General features: G+C 38.7%; 1 protein-coding gene and 1 non-coding gene across 2 annotated transcripts; both read left to right on the top strand.

Annotated features, from left to right (window-relative positions):
- Window positions 1-252: 252 nt before the first annotated feature.
- Window positions 253-22,066, top strand: LOC138841269 (mannosyl-oligosaccharide 1,2-alpha-mannosidase IB-like; the record flags this gene model as incomplete). Its single annotated transcript, XM_070041953.1, has 4 exons — window positions 253-333; window positions 10,026-10,120; window positions 19,336-19,459; window positions 21,973-22,066. Coding segments are annotated over 4 exons (394 nt in total), but the record flags the coding sequence as incomplete, so codon positions are not given.
- On the top strand, window positions 21,662-21,792 carry LOC138841270 (small nucleolar RNA SNORA38). The gene has a single exon (XR_011376368.1). It is a non-coding gene; the product is annotated as a small nucleolar RNA SNORA38 (small nucleolar RNA).
- Window positions 22,067-24,049: the final 1,983 nt, after the last annotated feature.

The following is a 24,049-nucleotide window of genomic DNA, read 5'->3' as shown; positions in this document are numbered from 1 at the left end:
TTTGTTTCACAGTGCTGTGGAATATACAGGAAGTGGCCCATCAGTTTCTGGGGCTGGGGCTTGGGCTTGGGCTTGGGGGCTGGAGGGACAGGGGCAGTTGATTCAGCAACACCAGCAAATGGCAGTTGAGGTTATAATTGCGTGGGAAGTGGAGGTACAGAAAGGATGCTCATTCCAAGAGCTTCTGAACCGATTTGGCAACTATAAAGCATTACGTGACCACCTGTGACTATTTCCCACCTGTTTCCACAGAACTCAGAGGTGTCGGTGTTTGAGGTTAACATTCGCTTTATTGGAGGCCTGCTCGCAGCGTATTACCTCTCAGGAGAAGAGGTGAGTATCATGGAAGTGACATGGAGCAGCCCACAACTTGCCTGGGTTTCATGTAGTTGACAAAGCCGTCCTTCTGTGAGATCTGCACTGAACTGCACCACCCAACAGGGCGCGAAACTGCTGAGACCAGATTGAGATGAATGGGAGCGTTAGTGCAGGTCCTCATGAGGCAGAACGTTTATTACCAAAATGTCTCATGTAGAAATTGAATGCAGTGTATTACTATGAATAAGTAATAGAAGATTTCAAGTTCTCCTGTCTGCAATTCTTGGTACAGGACACAGAGACCCACTTGAGACCCATACTGCTGGAAATAGGAAAATGGATGTGAGAAGTTACTGTTTTGCTGCTGTACTCTGCTGGGCTGCGTTTTGGGAATGGGGTTGGCTAGTGGAGGAAAGACAAACGGGAGGAATTATTCTAGTTTGTTTTTTTGAGACACTGCTTCACCCATATTTTTGATAGGCTGCATTTGTTTTGCTTTTGTGCTGCTGGGGATTGAGTCTGGGGCCTTTCCTGCTAGTCAAGATTCTCACTGAATCACACCCAAGGGTTTGTTGGTCTAAATGATTTGTAAGTCTTTTCTTAGATGCAAGAAAAGTTGCTTTATTTGTTTGTTTTGTTTTGGTGCTAGTACTGGGGTTGTAATCAGGCCTTCATGCTCTTTGTATGGCTTTTTCACTCAAGGCTTTACACTTGAGCCACACCTCCACTCCCAGCTTTTTTGATGGTTAATTTTAGGTAGGAGTTTCCTGCCTGCGTGTGCTGGCTTTGAACCTCAGTCCTCAGATCTTAGCCTTCTAAGCAGCTAGGATTTTAAGTGTGAGCCGCCAGTGCCTAGCTAGATCTACATTTCTGAGCTATGCAATTTTCCTTTCTCTGAACAACAGCATTTTTCTCTAAGGGAAAAGATTTGCTCCCTTTTTGTTTATCTGAGAAAGTATTTCTTTTTCCACTGTTGAAGGATAATTTCACAAGGTACAGAACTCTAGATTGGTGCTTTTTTTCTTTCCTTAACATTTAAAAACACTTTCTTACTATTTGTATGCTATATTGGCTTGTTTTCGACTACTATAACAAAATGCTTGAAGCCTGTTTATTTAGTTTCTAGTTTCAGAAGCTGAAAGTTCAAGCTCAGTCATCTTTATCTGGCATATGGCATTAGGATTACATAGTGTGACAGGCAGTAGAAGAGGTTTGTGAGCTCATATGTTCTAGTTTGGGTGATTTGTAGAGACCTATCCTTAACTATATTTAGTGTAATTGGGAGCCAGTTCATTTTATTACCATGTATTCATTTGTTACTATGCTTTTTTTTCTTGTATTTGATTTTCTAGATTTATTGACTTTTATAGTTTTCTTTGCTAATTTTCCTTGCTAAAATTCTTCATGAGCATCTTTGAAAAAACTATTTTTTTTCAATTTTTGATTGTTTTAGCTTCTCTATTGTTTCTTGCTTTGTCTGAACTCAAGGCCTAGAATGAATAGATTTTTTTTTTTGCTTTTTATGTATTTCATTACTTTTGATTGAATGATAGATATTATGCATAGGACAGTGAAAACATGTTAATAGTTGTGCCTAGAAGAGCATGCTAGTGTTAGGGTAGGGGTCAGTGCAGTCAGGGGTTGAGATAGGTTTGTGTATTTCATAGCTAGGTTTACCTTTAGAGTATTCCTGGTTGCAGAGTCTTTTAGTGTTACCTTGTAATTGTACTGTGTCTGCTCTGTAGGAAGTTTTTCTTATTGTCTGGCTCTGTTAGGCATTCCCTGTAGGTCTGGGCCTCAGAGGAGGTCTCTTCATTCTTATCTCCCATCTCCATCCAGACTGCAGTTACTTCTTATTCTGTTCCTAGTCTGTCTGTCTGTCTGTCTGTCTGTCTGTCTGTCTGTCTGTCTGTCTGTCTGTCTGTCTGTCTGTCTGTCTGTCTGTCTGTCTGTTCCATCCTCTCTCCATCCATCCATCCATCCATCCATCCATCCATCCATCCATCCATCCATCCATCCTTTTCTTGTTTCAGCCTTTGTATGTTGAAAGCCATGAATCCACATCAGTAGCTGTTATTGCAGACCAGCACCACAAGGGTCACTCTAGCCTTCTTTTTTTGGGTTGTTCTTTTAAGCATACTTCTTACTGTTTCTACATATATTTACCTATTTGCTGATTGTTCCTGGCTGTTGACTTTCTCCTGACTGCTAGATTGCTGCTACCTTCAGCATCCACATCCTTTCTTCCCTGGGACCACAGGGATCCTGTGTGCCTTTGCTTGGCTGGCCTTACCTGCAGTGTTTTTCTGAAGCCCTTTTTAGGCCATCACCCTGCTTCCTAGGCATATCTCTGGATGGCCCTTGACCTTGGGAGCTTCTGGAATGAATTATTAAGTAACAGTGAGAGGAGAACATGGAAGGATTTTATATTTTAGTGTCTTCAGTGTTAGAGTTTGTTTTTGTTTTTGCAGGTTAGAGGATATAAAATGTCCTTGAGAAAGGAGAGGAGCCACCTAGCAACAACTTCTTTGTTGTTATTGTTATTGGTACTGGGGTTTGAACTCAAGGCCTAGACACTCACTGTCCCTGAGTTTTTTTGATTGAGTCTAACACTCTACCACTTTGAGCCACAGCTTCACTTCCAGTTAAGAGTCTCATGGACTTTTCCTGCCCGAGCTGCCTTTGAAACTCAGTCCTCAGATCTCAGCCTCCTGAGTAGCTAGGATTGCAGGCCTGAGTTACCAGGCTCCTGGCCTACCTAAACATTTGTGCTTATGTCTCGAGTGCTAATTTTTTTGTATATGGTTAATGGAGTTGATTGTTTTCAGAGCAATATGAATGTTATCCATAATGAATTTGGAGTAGTTTCTGCATGGGGAGCTTGAGTTATGGCTCCTTGTTGGTTGCCTGTCTAGAGGCTGAGCACATGTGAAGATTTTGCTTCTTGATGTCATGGAAAAAGCTCAGATGCTGAAGAAATGTGTGATGCTTCTGTTTTGCGACTCCTGAAGACTCAGGGAAAGAAGAAACATGGGCCTCCTCATCTATCACCACGTGAGAACCTTAGAGCAGTGTGAGAACACAGGTGGAAGAGCACGCTAGTGCCTGACACAGTGCTGTCACTGTACTCTATGCCAAATGCCGGCCTTTCTCATGTGGTCAGTGCTCTGTATCGGTAAGAGGAGAGATATGTCAGTCAGCTTTACTGAAAAGGAAGGAGAATGTGTTATGACTTTCTCACACAATAGAACTTGTCCTGACAAATTTACTTTCCAGTGTGATCATTTTATCTCGCACACCTTTTTTTTCTGTGAAAACTAATAATGAGGTGTCTTAAAAATAAGTGAAACAAACTGGGTGCCAATGGCTTATGCCTGTAATCCTAGCTACTCAGGAGGCTGAGATCTGAGAGGATCATGGTTTGAAGTCAGCTCAGGCAGGAAAGTCTGTGAGACTCTTTATCTCCAATAAACTACTCGGAAAAAGCTGGAAGTGGAGCTGTGGCTCAATTGATAGAGCACTCGCCTTGAGCAAAAGAAGCTCAGGGACAGTGCCCAGGCCCAGAGTTCAAGCCCCAGGACCAGCAAAAGAAGAAAAAAAGTGAAATATAGAAGAGTAATTTAAATATGACATTATTCTGATACTGAATGGACAATAGATGCTATTATCTCATTGGAACCAGAAAGTTAGCTGTAATTTAGAACATAACAGTGGAAATATGTAACTAGATTAAAGAGTGCTTTACATGCATCCTGTTCTCTGGCATATGGAAGTGAGTGAGGATTACATGCCATTCTAACAAAGTATTCCTCTTGTGTTGATTTATTAATATCGTAAACTGAAGCTTTATCATTTTATTTCTCAGCATAAGGCTATTTATATTACCCCCAAGTTAAAATATCTTGATGATTTATGATGTTTACTTGGTGCTAGCTTCAAATATATGATACTTCTTCAATATAACCATTGCCTTTCTCATTTTTTAGTACTTATCAAAGTGGGCTTCCTTCCTGAATAAGATAGTGTAATTTATGTGGATAACAGCACCTAAAATGTGTCAGATAAAAATAGACAAATTATTATGTGGAGTTTAGGGCTTATTCACAGATAATAAAAACAAAATAAATAACAGCGGTATATTTTTACCAAAATGTAAATATACTCTATTGCCGATAGGTCAGGTTATTCTTGAATAAATTCAAGGATATTTTCCAAGACAAAATAGCCTATAAGCTTGAAGTCCTTTAAGTAAAAGTAAATTACGAAAAGAAAAAAAAAAGTTAAGTGCTTGAGTAGAGGCAAGGCATTGGGTTCTGCCTCCAATACCACCCCAATCTTGAAGGAAAGAAGGAGTAAAAAAAATAAAAATAAGAAAATAAAAAAAGGAAATGTTGTTTTTCCTGATTCAAATATCAGAAATTATTGTCCTCATTATATTAGTACTCGAATTTTGGAAAACATGGTTTGGCTTGAGAAGTGGCTGCAAATTCCATTGAGAATTTCAATCATATCTGCAGACATGCTGGTGATTGGGCAGAATGTTGCACTGCACTCTGTTAACATAGTAGATAAACAGTTTCAGGTACATTCTCCAGCATATGTACCTATGAAGTTATGTATGCATTTGTATACATCTTGATGTGCTTGAAGTCACAGTGGTAATACTAATTCATTGTTCATGAATGTGATGGTTACTGATTTGATTAATCAGAAGACAGAATTTATAAATAGCTATAACAGGAGCTAGAAATTTTGGAGTAAGGCTTAGGACAGAAGGGAGCCACCAAGAACTCTCAAATGCTTCGTGTAGCTCTGCCCCTTCCTTGGGTAAGCACTGAGCTACACCGTAGAGGGGCAGACATCACATGGTCCTAGCTCACACTGAAGAGTCTGAGTATCCAGTCAGGCGCTGCCAGCTGTGGGGAGACAGTTGAATTTTGAGTTTCAGAGCCTTGTAAAAGAAAACTCAGCGTATAACCGAGTATGTAGAGACCTGGAGTCTCTGAAACACATACCCATCACAATGACCAGAGTGCAATTAAAAATGATTCAGTGTATGAAAATACAAGGGAAAAATGTGGCTCGTATATCTAAAAGAAATATAACTGATAACCTGTCTTGAGGTGACTAGATACTGAAATTAGTTGATGAGGATTTTATAGCAGCTTTTACAACTGCCCAGTGGTATGTAGGAAAACATTTCTGAAAATGCGTAGGTGGAAATCTGAATAACATTGGAAAATCTAGGAATGAGAAATAAAGTATAAAGTATCCAAAGTTAAAAAAAAATTGTGTTTGCCATTTGGAAATCGCAAGAGCCACTAAACTTGAAGATAGATCAGTGTAAATTATTCATTGCGATGCAAAAGAGATTCCTAAATCTTAAAGGAAATCTTAAAAGAAAGAACAGAGGTTCAGAAACTTGTGGAATGATGTTGGAAAAGCCTAGCTTGTATTTAAATTGGAGTTCCAAATGGAGGAGAGCAGCTAGATGGAAAATGTAGTTGAAGAAGTAATGGCTATTGTTTTTCTTTTATTGGTGATAGACCTAATTTCAAAGTGGGTTCTCAACAAGATGTGTTCTAAGCACCCCTAGGCATGTCATGATCAAACACCTGACCACCAACAAGAAAGAAAAAATTTGCAAGCATCTAGGGAAAAAAATGACAGTACTGTGTTTGGATGATTTAGAAGTATTCATTAGAAATCTTAGTTGATTTTTCTTTTTAATTTCTTTAAAAGTATGTATTTGTTTAAAGCAAAAAATAGTATTTTACATTAGTATTATTTATAATATATATAAAATCCATGGCAACTGGAATAAAAGACCAGTAGATGAAATGAACCTGCACAGTTAAGGTTTTTACTTTTTTTTTTTTTCAGGTAAGGGGTAGGTTTATTCATTGTTCCTGCTGGCACCAGGCCATCTTGGTCCTCCACGCGGTGGGGAAAGGCCTGGGAAAGAGAGCTGGGAGAGCTGGGAAAGAGAACTGGGAGAGCTGGGAAAGAGAGAAAAGAGCTAGAAAAGAGAAAAAAGAACGTCTGGGAAAGGTGGGAAAGAGAGAGCTAGGAAAGAGAAGGGAGCTGGGAAAGAGAAGAGAAGGAAGAGCTGGAAAAGAGCAGAGAGGTTTTTACATTTTATAGGAAATTGTACAATATTAATTTCAAGTAGACTGAAAAGTTAAAGATTTATAGTTGAGTTACTAGAGCAAACACTAAATGGAACAAACACAAACATCAATAGCTCAGGAATAATAATTTTAAACCAGGCCAGGTAGAAAGGAATTATCCCCCCCCCCAAAAAAAAAGAAATAACAATAGAGGTGAGAAACAAAATAAAGTAGGGCTGAGAGTATAGCTCAGTGGCAGATCATGTGCTAGCATGCCTGAGGCCTTGGGTTGGAACTCTGTCAGCATGGGCATAAAATCAAGGGGTTTTTTGTTTTTGTTTTTGTCAGTCATGGGCTTGAACTTTGGGCCTGGGTACTGTTCCTTACCTCTTCAGCTCCAACGCTAGGGCTCTACCACTTGAGCCACAGCTCCACTTCTGGCCTTTTCTGCTTATGTGGTGCTGAGGAATAGGACCCAGGGCCTTCATACATGCCAGGAAAGCACTCTACCTCTGAGCCACCTTCCCAGCCCCATCGTGTATTGTTTTATTTATATATTATATCTCCCATTGCACTGTTCTGAAGCACTTCTTGTTTTCTTCTAGTAATTTCATAGTTTGGATTTCACATTTCAGTCTTCAGTCCATTTGAAGTTGACTTTTATATAGGGTCAGAGAAAGCATTCTAATGTTATTCTTCTCTGTGTGAATATCCAGTTTTTCTGTTCTATTTATTAAAAGGTTCCTTCTTCTACAGTGTGCCCTTAGTCTCTGTTGGAAATCAGCTTGCTGTAGCTGTGTGGGTTAGCTTCTAGTCTTGCTATTCTGTTTGTCTCTGTATCTATTTTCATGCCAGTAGCATGCTGTTTCTATAACTGTGGGGTTGTATGCTTTGAAATGAAGGAATATAATACCTCCTACGTTGTTCTTTTGCTCAAGGTATCTATGGCTGATTTGTTGTTGTTGTTGTTATTGTGATAAAAGTGTCAGTGGGGAGGGATAACACTGCTAGGAAGGAAATCACTCATTACTTATATAACTGTAACCTTTCTGTACATTACCTTGATGATGATAATAATAATAGTAAAGTATCAGTGTATTCACACAGGAAGAAATTGTAAGCCACTGAGGGCCCAGACTTAGAAACTCGGGGGGGTGGGGGGCAGGCAAGGTGGGGGGGATGCTTAGAAGTAAGGATTTGATGTAGAATGGCTAGGAACCATGTGTATCATGCACTGGTGTGTCACATATGTTTCCTGTGTATCGAAAAGCAGGTTGCCTTGTAGAAGGAGCTGTGTGGTTGAAGGAAAGACTTGGACAAGAGTCTTATTTTTTACTTTGATACTTTTTGGATTTTTGGATTTACCTGCCTGGCATACTAAAAACTAATGTGTTTTAAATTGGCTATCAAAATGTTTCTCACACTAGGGAATGTGACTGTAATATATTTATTACTAAAAGGTTTGTATATGAATAAAATAAAAGTATACCCTTGAATTTCTCAGTGTATTAGGGTGTTTTCTTTTTGAACTGTTTACTATATTTGGTTACTGTTTAGTGTAACTTGTTAAAGGTAGTTGAAATTTAGACAATATATTATTGGCTAGTTCTAAATGAGAAATGAAAGTGCTTTCTATTTTAACTCATTTGAAGTGGTAGCTATTTTTTTTTACCATTTTGAATATTAATTTTTTAATATAGAAGAGATGTTATATAGCTGGTCATAACTAATATAACTGACTAATAAGAGCTAATTTAACTCTGGTCTGAAACTTGGAGCTAGGTGCTGGTGGCTCACGCCTGTAATCCTAACTGCACAGGAGGCTGAGATCTGAGGATCATGGTTTCAAGTCAGCCTGGGCAGGAAAATCTGTGAGATTCTTATCTCCAATATACCACTCAGAAAAAATCCAGAAGTGGCACTGTGGTTCAAGTGGTGTAGCACTAGCCTTGAACTAAAGAAGTTGAGAGACAGCATCTAGGCCCCGAGTTCAAGCTCCATAACTGACAAAAAAAACAAAACTTGATCCTTAAGTCCTGATGATACTGATTATAATAGGTTGTAACTTATCTTTCCTAAGATATGAATGTTCAAACTGAGAGAACTGAGTTTACATGTGCTTTTCTGAATTAGTGACCTAAATCATTGTGGGTTTTGTATTGAAGTAGATATTGAAGGCAATGGTAAATTGTAGCTATGTGAAGTGGATTGAAGGATCGGTGAAGTCAATTTTGTCATATTTAAGGAATCTTGCAGAAGAACATCTTAACATACTCTTTTTAACCAATTTTTAAATTGTTATAAAGATGATGTACAGAGAGGGTTACAGTTACATAAGATAGGTAATGAGCACATTTCTTTTTGGACAGTGTCACCCCTTCCCTTGCCCTCTCCCAGTTTTTCTTTCCCATCTCCCACCATCAAGTTGTAGAGCTCATTTCCAACATAGTGTCTAGTGAGTACCACTCCTGCATTTGTTTACCTTTGTCCCTCCATTCTGTACCCCCTCTTACACTTCCAAAGACATCTAAAAGGGACAAACAGAACAAAAAGAAAACAAAAACAGCAAAAAAACAAAAACCTCGTTTCCATGCCCTGGAGTTCATTTTAACATCATACTTCTTTTTCTGCTTGTAACACAATATTTTCTGCCCCCAGCAATGTAGGAATGCTTTGCTTAATACAATCTCAACTAAAACCTGATTATATGAAAAATAAAACTTTGTATATGAAGAATAGCAATTGGTGGCTGTTGACAAGGTAGCATCTTAAATAAGCTGTTTGAAATCTGTTTAAGAGCAGATCGGCATGAAGTGTGTAGGGTGGAGAGCACCACTTTTCTAACAGTGTTTGAACCCAGTTCTATTCTGAAGTTGGTGCTCCTATCCCTGAGTTAGTGGTCTTCAGTGTAAAGTATACAAACCTATTTACTGGGCTATATTAAGCAACAGTAGATTTTTAACTGTCTAGATCTTTTTGCTATTACATGCTAAGAAAATAGAAGTCTTAACTATGTACAGATAATAGTAAATGACTTTAAGTGTTTGGAAAGATTACTGATGACATGTAGGCAGTTTGTTGCTTTGAGTACTGAAAAGCCAGGGTAACATGGGAGGATGAAACATGTATAACTCTTGGTGTAAACTTTGAGTGTGAACTCAAATATTTTCTTTCATTTTCTAATGCATTTAGACTTCCATGAAAAGTGTCCAGACCTGTATTTCTATTGGTTCTAGGGTGTTTATCCAAATTGTGTTCCATCTTTCTTTTGCTTTAATATTTGAACTAAGATTGACTGCCTATCTTGTATGCAGTATTATATAGCCTAGTGTTTTCTCATAGTTTTGTTTTTGCCAGCTGAAAATACAAATAATAACGCCCACACCGCATCTTTTCTTTTCAGTAGGTCACGGTTCAGGGTGTGCATGTAGGATACCTGTGCTTAGTGTCCAGCTTGCAGACATTTACTCTGCTTTCTATGAGATTTTTTTCCCCAAGCTCCTTATACCTAACTATACCTCTGTCCGTAGCTATGAGTGGGAGCAATAACCAAGTGCATGCTGATGGCTATAAGTTATAATTATGTTTTTATTTCAGATATTCAAGGTCAAAGCAGTACAATTGGCTGAGAAGCTCCTGCCTGCCTTCAATACACCTACTGGTATTCCCTGGGCAATGGTGAATCTGAAAAGGTAAACTCTTCCATGTGGTTGCTCATCAGGAAGAATTCAGTTAACTGATTTTTTTTTTTTTTTTTTTGGACCTTTAGTTTTCCAAATGTTCTGAAAGTCTCCGTGTTTTTCAAGACTTATTTTGATTTTCTCTGCATGTGTGTGACTGGATATTGCTTTAAACTGTTTTCTGTTCTGTTTTAAAAGTATCTTTACTTTGAGAGGGGTCAGCTTAGCCTCATTCCAGATGGGCCACCTGCCTTAGCCCTCATTCCAGTCATTACTCTATCTCTCTAAGCCTGGGTTTGTCTCCTTTACCTGTGTGTTTATGCACCATTTGTTTCTCTTATTTATTTCTACTTAACATGGTTAACAGATTCATAAGTCTTCCTTTCTCTTTTTTCTTTTCATACTCTGCCTGCTTTTGTTCTCAGTCAAAGTGTGAAAAGCAATGTGCTAGAAATTAGGACTTCTATTGTTGAATGCCATCATTTTAAAAAATGATGACGGTACCATTCATGACATAGTGTAGGGTCTTTTAAGACTATAGTTGCGAGTGAACTCCTAAAAGTATTTGCAGTCTGTTTCATTCTGAAGGAAAACACAGATTTTTACTTGGATGAGATGTTTTTATTATATAACTGTGTAAATAATATGCAGATCATGTACAAATTAAAATTTGAGTAATGTCAATATTTTAACTTGCATTTAAATTGTGTATGCTGGAATTTTTGCTGCTCATTTTTTTTCTCCAAGTCATATTTACCATTCATCATGTAGACTTTGTAAATTACATGAAAATTTGATGGATGAACTCCTTGCATTCAGACCCCTTGGAATAAAAGTTAGGAGCATCTATTTTTCTGGAGGTGTGACTTTATTTTTAAAAATAACCAATTTCATCATTTCTTACTAATGTAGAGTTTTGAATTACCTTGAGAAGTCAGCCTTTAACAGTGAATATTAATTTTGCTTTATGCCTTTCTGGTTTCATCTACTATGTATAACATGTATTAGCTCGTTTATGAGGGGAAGCTGGCTGGGGTTCTAGAGACACCACCTCATAGGGGTGTGGGCAGTCAATTCCATATGTATATTTATTCTCTTAGTATCATGAAAGATTTTCTGATATTTTCTTCAGTAGCTTGCTAGTGTGCTATAGCTTTCTTAGCAATTAAACCTAATTCTGATAGGGAGAAAGATTGGAGGGGCCTGCCTTTTTCTTTTAACATAAAAGAAAAAACTGAAAAAACAAGCTTATGTCACAGAACATTGTTTGATAAAAAGTTTTCAGGGACCACATCGTGACCATTTTATAAGATAATTGCCCACTTAATTTCTTAGTATACATGTATACAAATGCATTATTGGCATTTACATCATAAATGCAATTATTTGTCTCTTTTTGTATGTGTACTGGAGTCTATGCATTTTCCATATAGGCTTTGCCAGTAACCATCTCACATCTCTTCTGTAACATGATGCAGTATTCAGAGACACAGCATGTACACTTGGCAGAAGCTTCCTTGTGTATTTATGTATCTTTAAATTTTATTTTTACTATTTTTAAGTACTTATACAAAGGAGTTCCTACTCAGCAAATCAGTTTATCAGTGCATCTTTATTGGTAGCACCCCTTCATTGTTCTCTCCTAGCCCAACTCCTCTCCTCAGTTTTGTCAGTTTCATAGGATTTGCTTGCTCTCCACTTCCCCTCTCTCCTTGACCTATGCCACACACCTTTCAAGTAAGTTTCCCAGTACTTACTTGGTAGGACTGTGAGTTTGGTTTTCTAGGGGATTACATTGTTTGAATTCTTTTTCTAGCTGGGCCTTTTAAATGGTTTATTTGGATGCTTCATTCGTGTGTGTGTGTGTGTGTGTGTGTGTGTGTGTGTGTGTGTGTGTGTGTGTGTGTGTGTGTGTGTGTGTGTGTGTGTGTGTGTGTGTGTGTGTGTGTGTGTGTGTGTGTGTGTGTGTGTGTGTGTGTGTGTGTGTGTGTTTTGGTGGTCATGGGGCTTGAACTCGGCTTGGGTGCTGTCCCTGAGCTCTTCAGCTCAAGGCGAGTGCTCTACCACTTCAGCCACAGTGCCACTTATGGTTTTCTGGTTGTTAATTGGAAATAAGAGTCTCATAGACTTAACTGCCTAGGCTGACTTTGAACTGCAATCCTCACATCTCAGCCTCCTGAATAGCTAGGATTATAGGTGTGAGCCTCTGGTGCCTGGCTTCTTCTGTGTTTTATAATTTCTCATTTAATGATACCTCATTGGACATACTTGAGATCATCCATGTGAGACCCAGCCTAGTTACATCATACTTTGTAAATTCATTTCTGAGTCAGTGGTACTAGTTTCCATTATTTTTCTATCTACTGCTATGATAGCCTTCTGTTATCTGGGCGCTGGTGGCTCACGCCTGTAATCCTAGCTACTCAGGAGGCTGAGATCTGAGGATCACAGTTCAAAGCCAGCCTGGCAGGAAAGTCTGTGAGACTCTTATCTCCAATAAACCACTCAAAAGCCGGAAGTGGTGCTGTGGCTCAAGTGGTAGAGCTTGCCTTGAGCTGAAGAGTTGAGGGACAGTGTTCAGGCCTTGAGTTCAAGCCCCACTACCAGCCAAAAAAAAAGAATGATTACCGGATCAAAGGGCATATGTTTTTCTTCTGTGGGATAGATACTCAGTTGTAAGTTTGCTATAGGAAAGGGATTTAGTAGATGCTACTGAAGTGTTTTCTGCATAGTCTGTGGAATATCACACTCTTGCCCCTGTGTGGGAGCATACGGGTCTTGAGGCGCATGGGTGCTGTTGTTTCCCATGGACTGGTGGTTGTCACTCATCGCTGTTTTTTGCCATTGTTTGGCTTCCCCATTCCATTACTTCATGCTTTATTTGTCCTATTTCTACTTGGAGTTATCTTGTTATTTTAATCTTTCTCCATACATAGTCACTAATTTTAGACCTCTCCTCTGCATTAATTATTACTTTCCTGATTAAATTAATGGTAATGTTGTAATTCCTAGAATAATCACACAAGCAAAAAGAAATCAGTACAGAAACTAGAATACTCAAAAAAAAAAAAAAAGCTCAATAATGAGGACAGAAAAGAGAACCGAAGAACTGATAAGAAAAAATTATAATCCTAGCTACTCAGGAGGCTGAGATTTGAGGATCATGATTCAAAGCCAGCTGGGGCAACAAAATCTGAGACTTACCTCCAATAAACTACTCAGAAAAATCTGGAAGTGACACTGTGGCTCAAGTGGTAAAGCACTAGTCCTGAGCACAGAGAGGCTTGGGGACAGTGGCCCAAGCCCCAGGATTGGCTAAAAACAACAACAACAACAAAAACCAACAACAAACCAATTCTAGGCTTGTCTGAAGGACAGTAGTGAAAAATTAAAACAAATATTGCCTAGAATCATCAATACAAATCTATAATTGAAGGATAACCTCAAGTTTAAAACCATATTTAGGGGTGGAGAATATAGGTCAGTGATGGAGTGTGTGTCAGATAAGCTTGAAGCTCAGGTTTAATTCTCAGGGCTGGGGAAAAAATAGAATGTATGTGTGTGTGTGTGTGTGTGTGTATATATATATATATTACATATACATATATATGTATATATATCACATATACATATATATGTATATATATAGACTCACACTTAAGCATATATAATTAATTATAGAACTGACCAGTAAACATTTAAATGATGCTAAATCCTAATGGTAAGAAACAATTATAAAACACTCATCTAGTTATGAGATTTCCCACACAGATAGGTAAAAATCTTGACAACACTTTTTTGGGGGTTGCTTTTGTTCCTTTTACATTTTGTCACAAAACAGACTCCATATTATTAAAACAACCATTATATAAAGCTGTTGTATTTATCCTTAATCAAAGAAGGAGGTTTTTTATTTGACAGAACATTACCATCTTTTGCGAATGAGGAGGAAAGACCATTTTTGCATTGTAGGTTTACATATATAGAAGTTTATTCTTATCAAAAGCCATAAACTTCTTGAACAGGTAAGGAAATAGAGTTATGGGTGAAGGAAGCCATACATAAGAAATTTTGTCATAGTGTACATTTCATAAAAACAGAACTACAAGTATAGTTTAAACTTCCAAGGGAAAGGGGAGAAAGTTTGGTAGTCACAGATAAAATAATATGCTGCCACATAAGAGGTATCATAGGGAGATATTTCTGTTATACTAGAAATATTTATAACCAGGCTATGGCAACAAATGATAAGGATTACCCTATGTAGTCACAGATGTACAATTTGAGAATGAATGGATTTAAAATGATTTATTTACTTAAAGTGATTATTTAAAGCATGTAACAAACTGAATTACATTTTTTTTCTGAATTACATTTTGAGTTTATTGTAAAACATTTTTCAAAATACAAATAATTACTAAACAAAGAAGAATGGCTAATACATTTATCTAAATTTGAAGTGATCACCTTCACTGGTAACTCCTTTTGAGAAAATATTCCTCTTATATTTGCTTAAACCAAATTCTGTTTTAATACAAGACACTTTTAGTTCTAAACTTTTTAAAAATGTGAAATGTGCTCATATTTTCACAAATAGATCTTCTTACTTTCATTTAGAGTACCTCATGTAAATAGATTTTTTTGTTGAAATAAGACGTGTGTGTGTGTGTGTGTGTGTGTGTGCGCGCGCGCGCGCGCACTCTACTGCTTGAGCCATAGTGCCACTTAAGCTTTTTTGGTACTTAATTGGAGATAGGAGCCTCATGGGCTTTCCTGCCTGGGCTGGTTTCACACTGCCATCCTCAGATCCCAGCTTCCTGAGGAGCTCGGATAAGACTTCTGATTTTTAGATTAGTGTAAGTTTTCTTCTGACTCAGATAACACGGAGCTGCAGGACTTGCCAGTTTTACCCCATTGGTGTCGACAGTATGAATATGTGTCACTGAAATATTTCTTTGATTTAGATGATAAAAATAACATTTATTTGCTCTATAAATACATGTAATTGAAAATTGTTGTTCTGCGAGGTGATTATTTCTAAAGTCAAGATTTGCCACTTGAAATTGCACATTGTTTGAGTGCTTTAATTATTTAGTTCATTCCATTCTTCTGTTTGGATAAATTGCAGCCAACGTTTGAAATTGGACTCGTTTCGTTGAATACACTGATTAAATATTTTCAGTGGATTTTGAACAAAATATAAACCAAAATATAGATGAGTCATTATTAAAACATTTAAATACAATTATGGGATGCTAAGGCTGAGCTAGCATGGGCTTCGTGAGATGTCTGTCAAGCATTTCTTTATTCCTGTTGCTGGCGGTCAGTCAGGAGAGAAACCATGTTTGTTAATTGTGTTGTATGCACAGTTTTCGTGTTTTTCTGATGAGTATGTTTGAAAACCTACATTTTAATAATGAATCATAATTTGTAGAAGAAATAGATCTAGTAGGTTTGGGGCAACTCATCAGTTTTTGTAGTTGGAAGTTTCTGTGCTCATGAGTTTTCTATAATTTGTATAGATCTTTTGTGAATCAGTAGAGTATATGTAGATGTCAAATGTAATGTTTAGATCCTTTCTGTGACGCTGTATGTAAAATAGAAAATGAAAAGTCTTTTTTAGAATTTAGTATTTTGAAAAATGTACGAATGTGCTATGAATGAAACATAACTTCGTGAGTTTTGGCCAGAAAATGTTTGTAGGATAGACTATTAGACTTTTATATCTGCCCACACATCGTCCATCTGCTATATAGAAACTTAGCTGATTTTTCTCAATGACATGTTTTGTTCCTAAACATGCCATAAATGTCTGTAATATTCCATCATAATTCCAATACAAACAAAAACGCAGAGATTTTTCCTTGGCCTAGAGAATTCTTGCATAATCTGGATTGTGTCTAGCTCTCTAAACTTAACCTTTACTTATCCTTACTCTGAGCTCTAACCATTCCAGCCCTGCCTTTCTCTCTGGGCCATTGTGCTTGCTGTTTCCCATACTAGGAATTCTCTTCCAAGTCTCTTCATCAAGGCCTGCTTTTCACCGCATCTCAGCTGAAATTGTTTAACCTCAGAAACTCTTCTCTGAATATAACATCTGAAGAGTGGAGCTGGCTAGCCAGCCTTTTCACTTGCCTCCAGAAACTCTTCTCTGAATATAACATCTGAAGAGTGGAGCTGGCTAGCCAGCCTTTTCACTTGCCTCCCCTCCCTCCCGGCCCCATCTGCCTCTCTTGAGTAGTGTCTCATTGTGTACCTGTGGTTGACCTGGAACTTGCTGTGTAGCCCAAGCTGCCCACAAGCTCACCATTTTCCTGCCTCTGCTTCTTGGGCACTGGCATTTCAGGCATGTGCCACCACACCCAACTCTAATGTACTTTCTGTTGTTTGTTCCATACTGTTATTTCCTGCTTGTTCTCTCTCTTTTTTTTTGGGGGGGGGGTCCGGTCCTGGGGCCTGAACTCTGGGCCTGGGCACTGTCCCGCAGCTCTTCAGCTCAAGGCTAGCACTCTACCACTTGAGTCACAGCGCCACTTCCGGGTTTCTTCTTTTTTGCTTATGTGGTGCTGAGGAATCGAACCCAGGGCCTCAGGCATGCAAGGCAAGCGCTCTACCACTTGAGCCAACTTCCCAGCCCCTCCTGCTTGTTCTCTTCATAGCAGCTGTCACTTGTTCTGTGGGCTTACTTGGTGTGGGAGCAGACATGTTACCTGCCAGGCTTACCTGGGTCCCTCTCATAGCAGAGTAGGGACTCATTATTTGTGAAGTGAATGATGGCTTTACATAGTTACTATGTTTTTTATTATTTCTTTGATTTTACTAGTTATAAAAATCTCTTAGTGGCATTTCCTTCCATAATTTCCAGAGGCAGTGTAAAAATAGCCATCTACAATGAAAGAAATTTAAGCAAGGTGGTGATATATCCCAATGTAGATTTTAATATATTCTTACACAGGTCAGTAAAACAAAGAAAACTGAATTGCTATTGTACAAGTAGATATATTTGAGAAGAAAATATATATTTGACTTCTTCCTAGAAGTAAGAGAACATCGCAGAGAATGGTTTAGAATTCTAGTCAGAATAGCCCATGAAGAATAAATCTGGACTTAAATTTCTGAGTGGAACAACTCTTATCAGATTACCCTTTCACCAAAACAATCATAAAAGCTAGACAAAGATGTATAAAAACAAATGGTTTGAAGGGTCCGTGCAGCTAGCCAGGGCTTGTGGGGCTGTGATCTTAAAGAAGGCTGTCCCCCTAAGGCCGCTTTGAGGCAGGGTCTCCTGACACAGGGCAAACTGGCCTCTCCTGTGTGCTAATGCTCCAGACCATGTCCTGAGGGAGAGCCCTAGCCTAAAGTCAGTCTTTGAGGGCCAGAGGAGACTGTACCAACTGTCAGGTCTTGAACTGCTGCAGTGATTTGAGATATAACACACAGTCTCAGGTAGGAAGGAATCATGGAGGAAAAGCGCAAGCATTGATGTCATAGGTGTTGTACAACTGCATATACATTGGACAAAACGCAAAGAAACCCAGCAGAAACTCGCAGAAGGAGCATAGCAGGCAATGAAAAGATTTAACAGCCCCATTGGACTAAGAGACCAGAGACTGGTGCTTGGCGAGGAAGCCAGCATCCCTGGTTTATAGCTGAGGTCCCAGATCCACTGTATCCAACCTGTGCTCAGGAGAAATTAAATGTTTCTTAAAAGATAATGTCATTTAAGGGGCTGTGAAGGTAGTTCAGCAGTAGAGTGCTTACCTCACATGTATGAGGCCCTAGGTTTGATTCCTCAGCACCCTATAAACAGAAAAGGCTGGAAGTGGCACTATGGCTCAAGTTGGTAGAGTGCTAGCCTTGAGCTAAAGAGCTCAGGGATAGTGTCCAGGCTTAAAGTTCAAGCCTGACCAACCAAAAAATAAGATATGTCAAGTTTTCGTTTGTGTAGTCATGTTGCACATAAAAATAGGGTAGGCTAAAAAAATGAAGTAATATTATCCTACAGATTGTATATATAAAAACTAAATATCCACAAGATTACCACTATAAGTTTTCAAAATAGAAAATAATTGTATCTGTCCCAAGGGACAATCAATAGGGGATTGATTAAATACATTATGCATATTTATAGAATGTGGTAGTCTTCACATAGGTACTACCAGAGTTGTTTGAGGTAGGGCCATTCTTTATTGTATGATGCTGTTCTGGTCATAGCAGAACATTTTCTGTCTTCAGGACTAGCACAATAAATCCAAGTTTTGAGACAAGTTAAAATGCTCTCACATATTGGTGTGCCTCTGGAGTGGTATATTCTAGCTGAGAGCCTTCTCATCATGGAGGTCTGGGCAGCTCAGGAAAATGAGAGTGCTGTTTGTGGTCTGATATGGAGAAAGTGCTCAAGCGCATTGCAGGGTTTCAGTGCAAGGGGCAGAGCAGTTGGCACAGTTGGCTCATGCTGTATTTTAAGGAAGTAGGAAAATAATAACATAGGGTTATTTACATATGCACTTGGGATGCTGAGTATGTAGGGTATGAGTGAGGGTGGAGCTTGGTGGTAGAAAGTGAATGAGAATGTATGAAAGCTATTCAAATGTATATTTTTGGTATCTTTTCTTCTTTTTTTTTGAAACAAGGTTTACTGTGCAACCCAAGCTGGCCTGAAATCTCACTGTGTAGCACAGGATGGTCTTGAATTTGTAATCCTTCTGCCTTAGCCTCCTGAGTGCTAGGGTTATAGACACACACACACGCACGCACGCATGCACGCACGCACGCACGCACGCACACACACACACACACACACGGGTTTTACAACACACACAGTGTCTTGGGTTTTGGAGCTTGAACTCAAGGTCTTGTGTGTGCTCATGGCAAACTTTGGCCTGGCTTTTGACTAGTTATTTGGAAATGGAGTCTCAGACTTTCTGCATGGGCTTGCTTGGTGCCTCAATTCTGGAGGTCTCAGTTCCCTAAGTAGTTAGATTACAGGTGCAGCCAGCAACCAGCTATTATCTTTATTTTTATTTTTTTAATCTTTATTTTAAACATAGGTATAATTGCCTATTAAGGTATTTTATAATTTAAAATTTAAGTTTACTTAAAGTATTGTGTTTTATATATAATACTTCTAATTATATAGTTTCTAAGATTTATATAAAATGTATATGTTTATTTTTTAAAGTTTTGATCTTTTTCAACCTTTTTCCTTTATCTTGGCTTTCATTTAGTGGAGTAGGACGGAACTGGGGCTGGGCATCTGCTGGTAGCAGTATCCTGGCTGAATTCGGCACACTGCACATGGAGTTTGTTCACCTCAGCTACCTGACAGGGGACCTGGTTTACTTCAAAAAGGTTAGTCACCCTTCTTCTTGAGTTTCTTTGTCTCAAGAGTCCTTGAAGAGTTGTCCAAAGTCCTTTCTATGTACACTTACCAGGATTCTGACCTTTGTTATTTCCCTACTTATAAATCATTCAAAGAAATCTCTTTCTCGGGGCTGGGAAGGTGGCTCAGTGGTAGACCACTTGCCTTGCATGCATGAGGCCCTGGGTTTGATTCCTCAGCACCACATAAGCAAAAAGAAAAAAGCTGGAAGTGTCACTGTGACTCAAGTGGTAGAGCACTGGCCTTGAGCTGAAGAGCTGAGAGCACCCAGGCCCCACGACCGGACCCCCCAAAAAAAAATCTCTTTCTCTACTTAGATAAATTATTAAATCATTAGTTTAGAGGTTAAAACGACCCTTAGGTTTAAAAAAAAATTCATTGAAATTTCTATCCAGTATTGTTCTGAAAGGTCCTTGCTAGTGTGGTAAGACAAAACCAAAGTGAACAAAGAGCTTAATTAATGAAAAGGAAGAAAGAAAATAATAATTCATAGATTACATGGCCGTCTACCTAATATACTAGGGCAGTATACTCTTATTTTTGGTGCTAAGGATTGAACTTAGGAACTTGTACAAACTAACATTCACTCTACATCTGAGTATACCCTTGTGCCAGTCTCCATAGAAACAGGTTTCATATTTTTCCATAGGATATCAACTTTGACTTTCAAAATCAGTAGCATTTCTCTATACCAGCTACAAAGGGCAAGAAATATCATTTTTTAAAAAGATACTTTGTAAATTTCCCCACAAGCCAGTAATATTACCAAAGATAAACAAGTTAAAAAAAAAAAAAAGTCCAAAACTTTACTGAAGGACGTTGAAGAGGTCCTAAATAGGTGACAGGTGGATCACAGGCTGATGGACCAAAAGTCATGTTCTGAGAAGCTATGGAAGGAATCTTAGGAAAGCTGTGTTTGTGCCTGCAGACTGGTGAGGGGAGGGATGCAGCATTGCCAATCTAGTTGGCAAGGGAGAAGCAAAAGCTAAAAGCTATGTTTATATCAAGACTCAGTCTATTCTCTTTTATCAAAACTTTCTTATGAGTAGCTGAGTCAACAAAAAGGAACATGAGGGGCTGGGAAGATGGCTCAGTGGTAGAGCGCTTACCTTGCATGCATGAGGCCCTAGGTTTGATTCCTCAGCACCACATAAGCAAAAAGAAAAAAGCCAGAAGTGGCGCTGTGGCTCAAGTGGTAGAGCGCTAGCCTTGAGCTGAAGAGCTGAGGGACAGCGCCCAGGCCCAGAGTTCAGGCTCCACAACTGGACAAAAAAAAAAAAAGAAAGAAAAGAAAAGAAAATGATAAAGAATAGTACGAAGTTGGTTCATGGAATTATTACCACTGAGAGTGTTGTAGATGATACTGGTCTCCAGTATGAAGGAACAGGGAATATCGATGATATTCCTGAGCCCATTGCTAACGTGCCATAACCAACTCCAGCCAGGTTAGCAGTGCTAAGACGCCATGGGAAAGGATTAGCTTCGCAGCCAAGTATGGGAGAGAAAGTACTAAGGAAGTCATTTGTGTTAAGTAGGTTGTCCATCTCAAGAGAAAATGAATGTATTACCTATGCAGAACACTTCAGATACATTCTCCAACAAACAAGAGCAAGGACCAGAGCACCTGTGTTGCCATGCTCCTCCCCCCCCCCCCCCCCCCCAATAGCTATTATCAAGTCTAACCTCCTAGAGGTAGTCACAGTCACAAAGCACAAAAGCTCTTACCCGGGGAACGGCTGCAGCTGCTAGCATGCCCCTCGGTGTTCTCCCCTCTGTCTTCCACGGCACCTGTGGAGTTGAGACATATGTATGAACGGAACAATATTTTTAAAGTCTAACAGTTTGGTTTTAATTGAGTTTTAGTAATTAAATTCAAATTTAACTTTTTCAAATTTATACTTCTAATAAAAATGTTATGGTTACATTTCTATGAAATTATCTCTGTTCTTGAAGTTATTTCTGTTCTTATATTCAATATTATGTTATACCTGTTCATAAATATCTGTTTATTATACTTGGAATAATACTTATCACTAAGGTTTCTGATAGCTGTTTCTGGATAGGAGGGTGTTGAGATTTAACAGATTTCTATCTGCATTTCTTTTCTTTGTTCTACTTTTTTGTTTGATTTTAAAATTTCAATCATATATCTTATAAAAATAAGGAACCAGTCCTCCCACAAAAAGTTGTGTCTTTTGTTCCCTGTTATTGGACATGTAAGAATTGGAGGCAAAGACATGTGAATTTGGAGAAATCTAAGGCCAGCTTGCTCTCTAAGCTCAAGATCAACCATACTACATAGAAAAATTAAAAAATAATAAGGAACCGTTTAAAAATTAGAAACTTTTACTGACCACCACACACAAAAAGGCAGACGTGGGTGTAATACTTCTTAAGTAATAGAGGAAAAAGAGCAAAAGCTTAGGCTTTGTCAAGCTTTGATGACATTGGTTTTGTTAATTGCATTCTTTATTTTGTTTAGGTCATGCATATCCGGAAATTACTTCAGAAAATGGACCGTCCAAATGGCCTTTATCCAAATTATTTAAACCCAAGAACAGGGCGCTGGGGTCAGTGTAAGTATTTCTAGTTCAATCGATGCTTTGTTTAAAGGTTACTTGAAAGCTGTGAGGTGTTAGAAAGTTTGGCTTGGGTCTGCTCCTGTGCTCTTCCTGTGCCGTTACCTTTGGCAAGTCTAACCTGTCCTAGGTTCAGCTCTTCTACTTGTAAAGTGGAAACGGTAACACTTAACGACTTTACTGAAAGTTAGTGTCTTAGTGTAAGGGGTATTCTAACTAGTATCTTCATGGAAATAAGAACATGGCTTGGGATAAGTATTATATCAGGAATCTGAGACACAATGAGCATTTTGACTGAGTAGAAATGGGACATTCGGTGGAGCACCAGCTCATGTCTATAATCCTAGCTGCTCAGGAGGCTGCGGTCTGAGGATCCCTGTTCAAAGCCAGCCCAGACAGACAAGCCAAAAGACTTACCTCCTACTAACCAGGGAACATCTGAAAGAGGTAGAGATGTGCTAGCCTTCAAGTGGATGTACTAGCCTTCAGCAAAAAAGCTCATCAGGGGCAGCAGCATCAGGGTCCTGAATCCAAGCCTCATTACTGATACACATACACCCCCCCCCCCAAAAAAAAGAGTTAAAATGAAAAAGGCTCTCTGACAAACTATATCTACTTATTCCTTTCACAGGAAATGTTCTGCTGTCTCTTATTTACCAGGCTCTGTGCCAAGTTCTAGCTTGAGACTAGAGATAAAAAGAAGAATAGAGAGGTGTGACCTGAATTTAGGGAGAATTTAGGCTAGCAGGACTAGTATGAATCTTGGTTTTTTGTTTTTTGTTTTTTATTAAGGTTTTTTTTTTTTTAATGGTGATGGCTGGGAATGTGGCTTAGTTGTAGAGTACTTGCCTAGCATGCATGAAGCCCTCAGTACCACATACACAGAAAAAGTTAGAAGTGGTTCTTTGGCTCAAGTGATAGAATGCTAGCCTTGAGCAAAGGAAGCTCAGAGACAGTGCCCAGGCCCTGAGTTCAAGGCCCAGGACTGGCTAAAAAATGGAGGGAAAAAAAAAAGAATGCTTATAAAGAAATATAGCATGGGGGCTGAAAGGTGGCTCAGTGGTAGAGCGCTTGCCTTGCATGCCTGAGGCCCTGGGTTCGATTCCTCAGCACCACATAAGCAAAAAGAAAAAAGCCGGAAGTGGCGCTGTGGCTCAAGTGGTAGAGCGCTAGCCTTGAGCTGAAGAGCTGAGGGACAGCGCCCAGGCCCAGAGTTCAGGCCCCACGACCGGACCCAAAAAAAAAAAAAAAAAAGAAATATAGCATGTATACATAGAATTTTAGTATTTACATGTTGTGCTAGTCCTGTTCTCTTTTGAAAGGTAGACAAACTAATATAAATGTGTTACAACTCTGCCTCTAATAAAACATGTTTGGGTCATTTTTTGAGATTAACGAGCATAATGAAGTAGTACATAAAAAACAAGTTATGATCTTTCAATTTGGTATACTGAAAACACTTAAATTCTGCCAGTTCTCCCTGCCTGAGTACCAAGAGGAGACCTTCACTGTGGCATTGTCTTCAGGCTGCTTTTAAGGATGCTGTCTGTATTTCCGGAAGGTCAGACTGGCTGGTCTGTGCAGTTAGATCTGTCATAGTCTGGATGCCACCTTTGAATTCGTCTCATGTATTTTTCTTCCCTTGAGATTCTTTGCATGCAGCTCACTGTTCTCTTTAATTTGCAGAAAATGTAAGGTCTGATACCGCAACTGAATAGAAATGATACTTTCTGAAAAAGCAGACCCCTGAGAATTGCATTGCTAAACTATAAAAAAAAAGTTTTCTTTTTCCATGAAAGAAAAACTGGATTAATGACTACTTGGTGATTTAGATGAATGAATTGCAGATTTTTACTCCTTAGAATTGTATTAAGATTTGGAAATATTCTAACATCTGAGGCAAAATTATGCTTAGTTCCTTTTGTACCTCTTGCCAGGATAGAGTTCATTTCAAAACTATTTAAATATCTTAAGATAAAA

The sequence above is a fragment of the Dipodomys merriami genome, unplaced genomic scaffold, assembly GCF_024711535.1.
Source record: "Dipodomys merriami isolate MVZ:Mamm:240054 unplaced genomic scaffold, mDipMer1.0.p SCAF_3102, whole genome shotgun sequence".
NCBI classification, from domain to species: Eukaryota; Metazoa; Chordata; class Mammalia; order Rodentia; family Heteromyidae; genus Dipodomys; species Dipodomys merriami.
The sequence above is the reverse complement of the archived record's forward strand: the minus strand, read 5'-3'. Positions and strand labels throughout refer to the sequence as shown.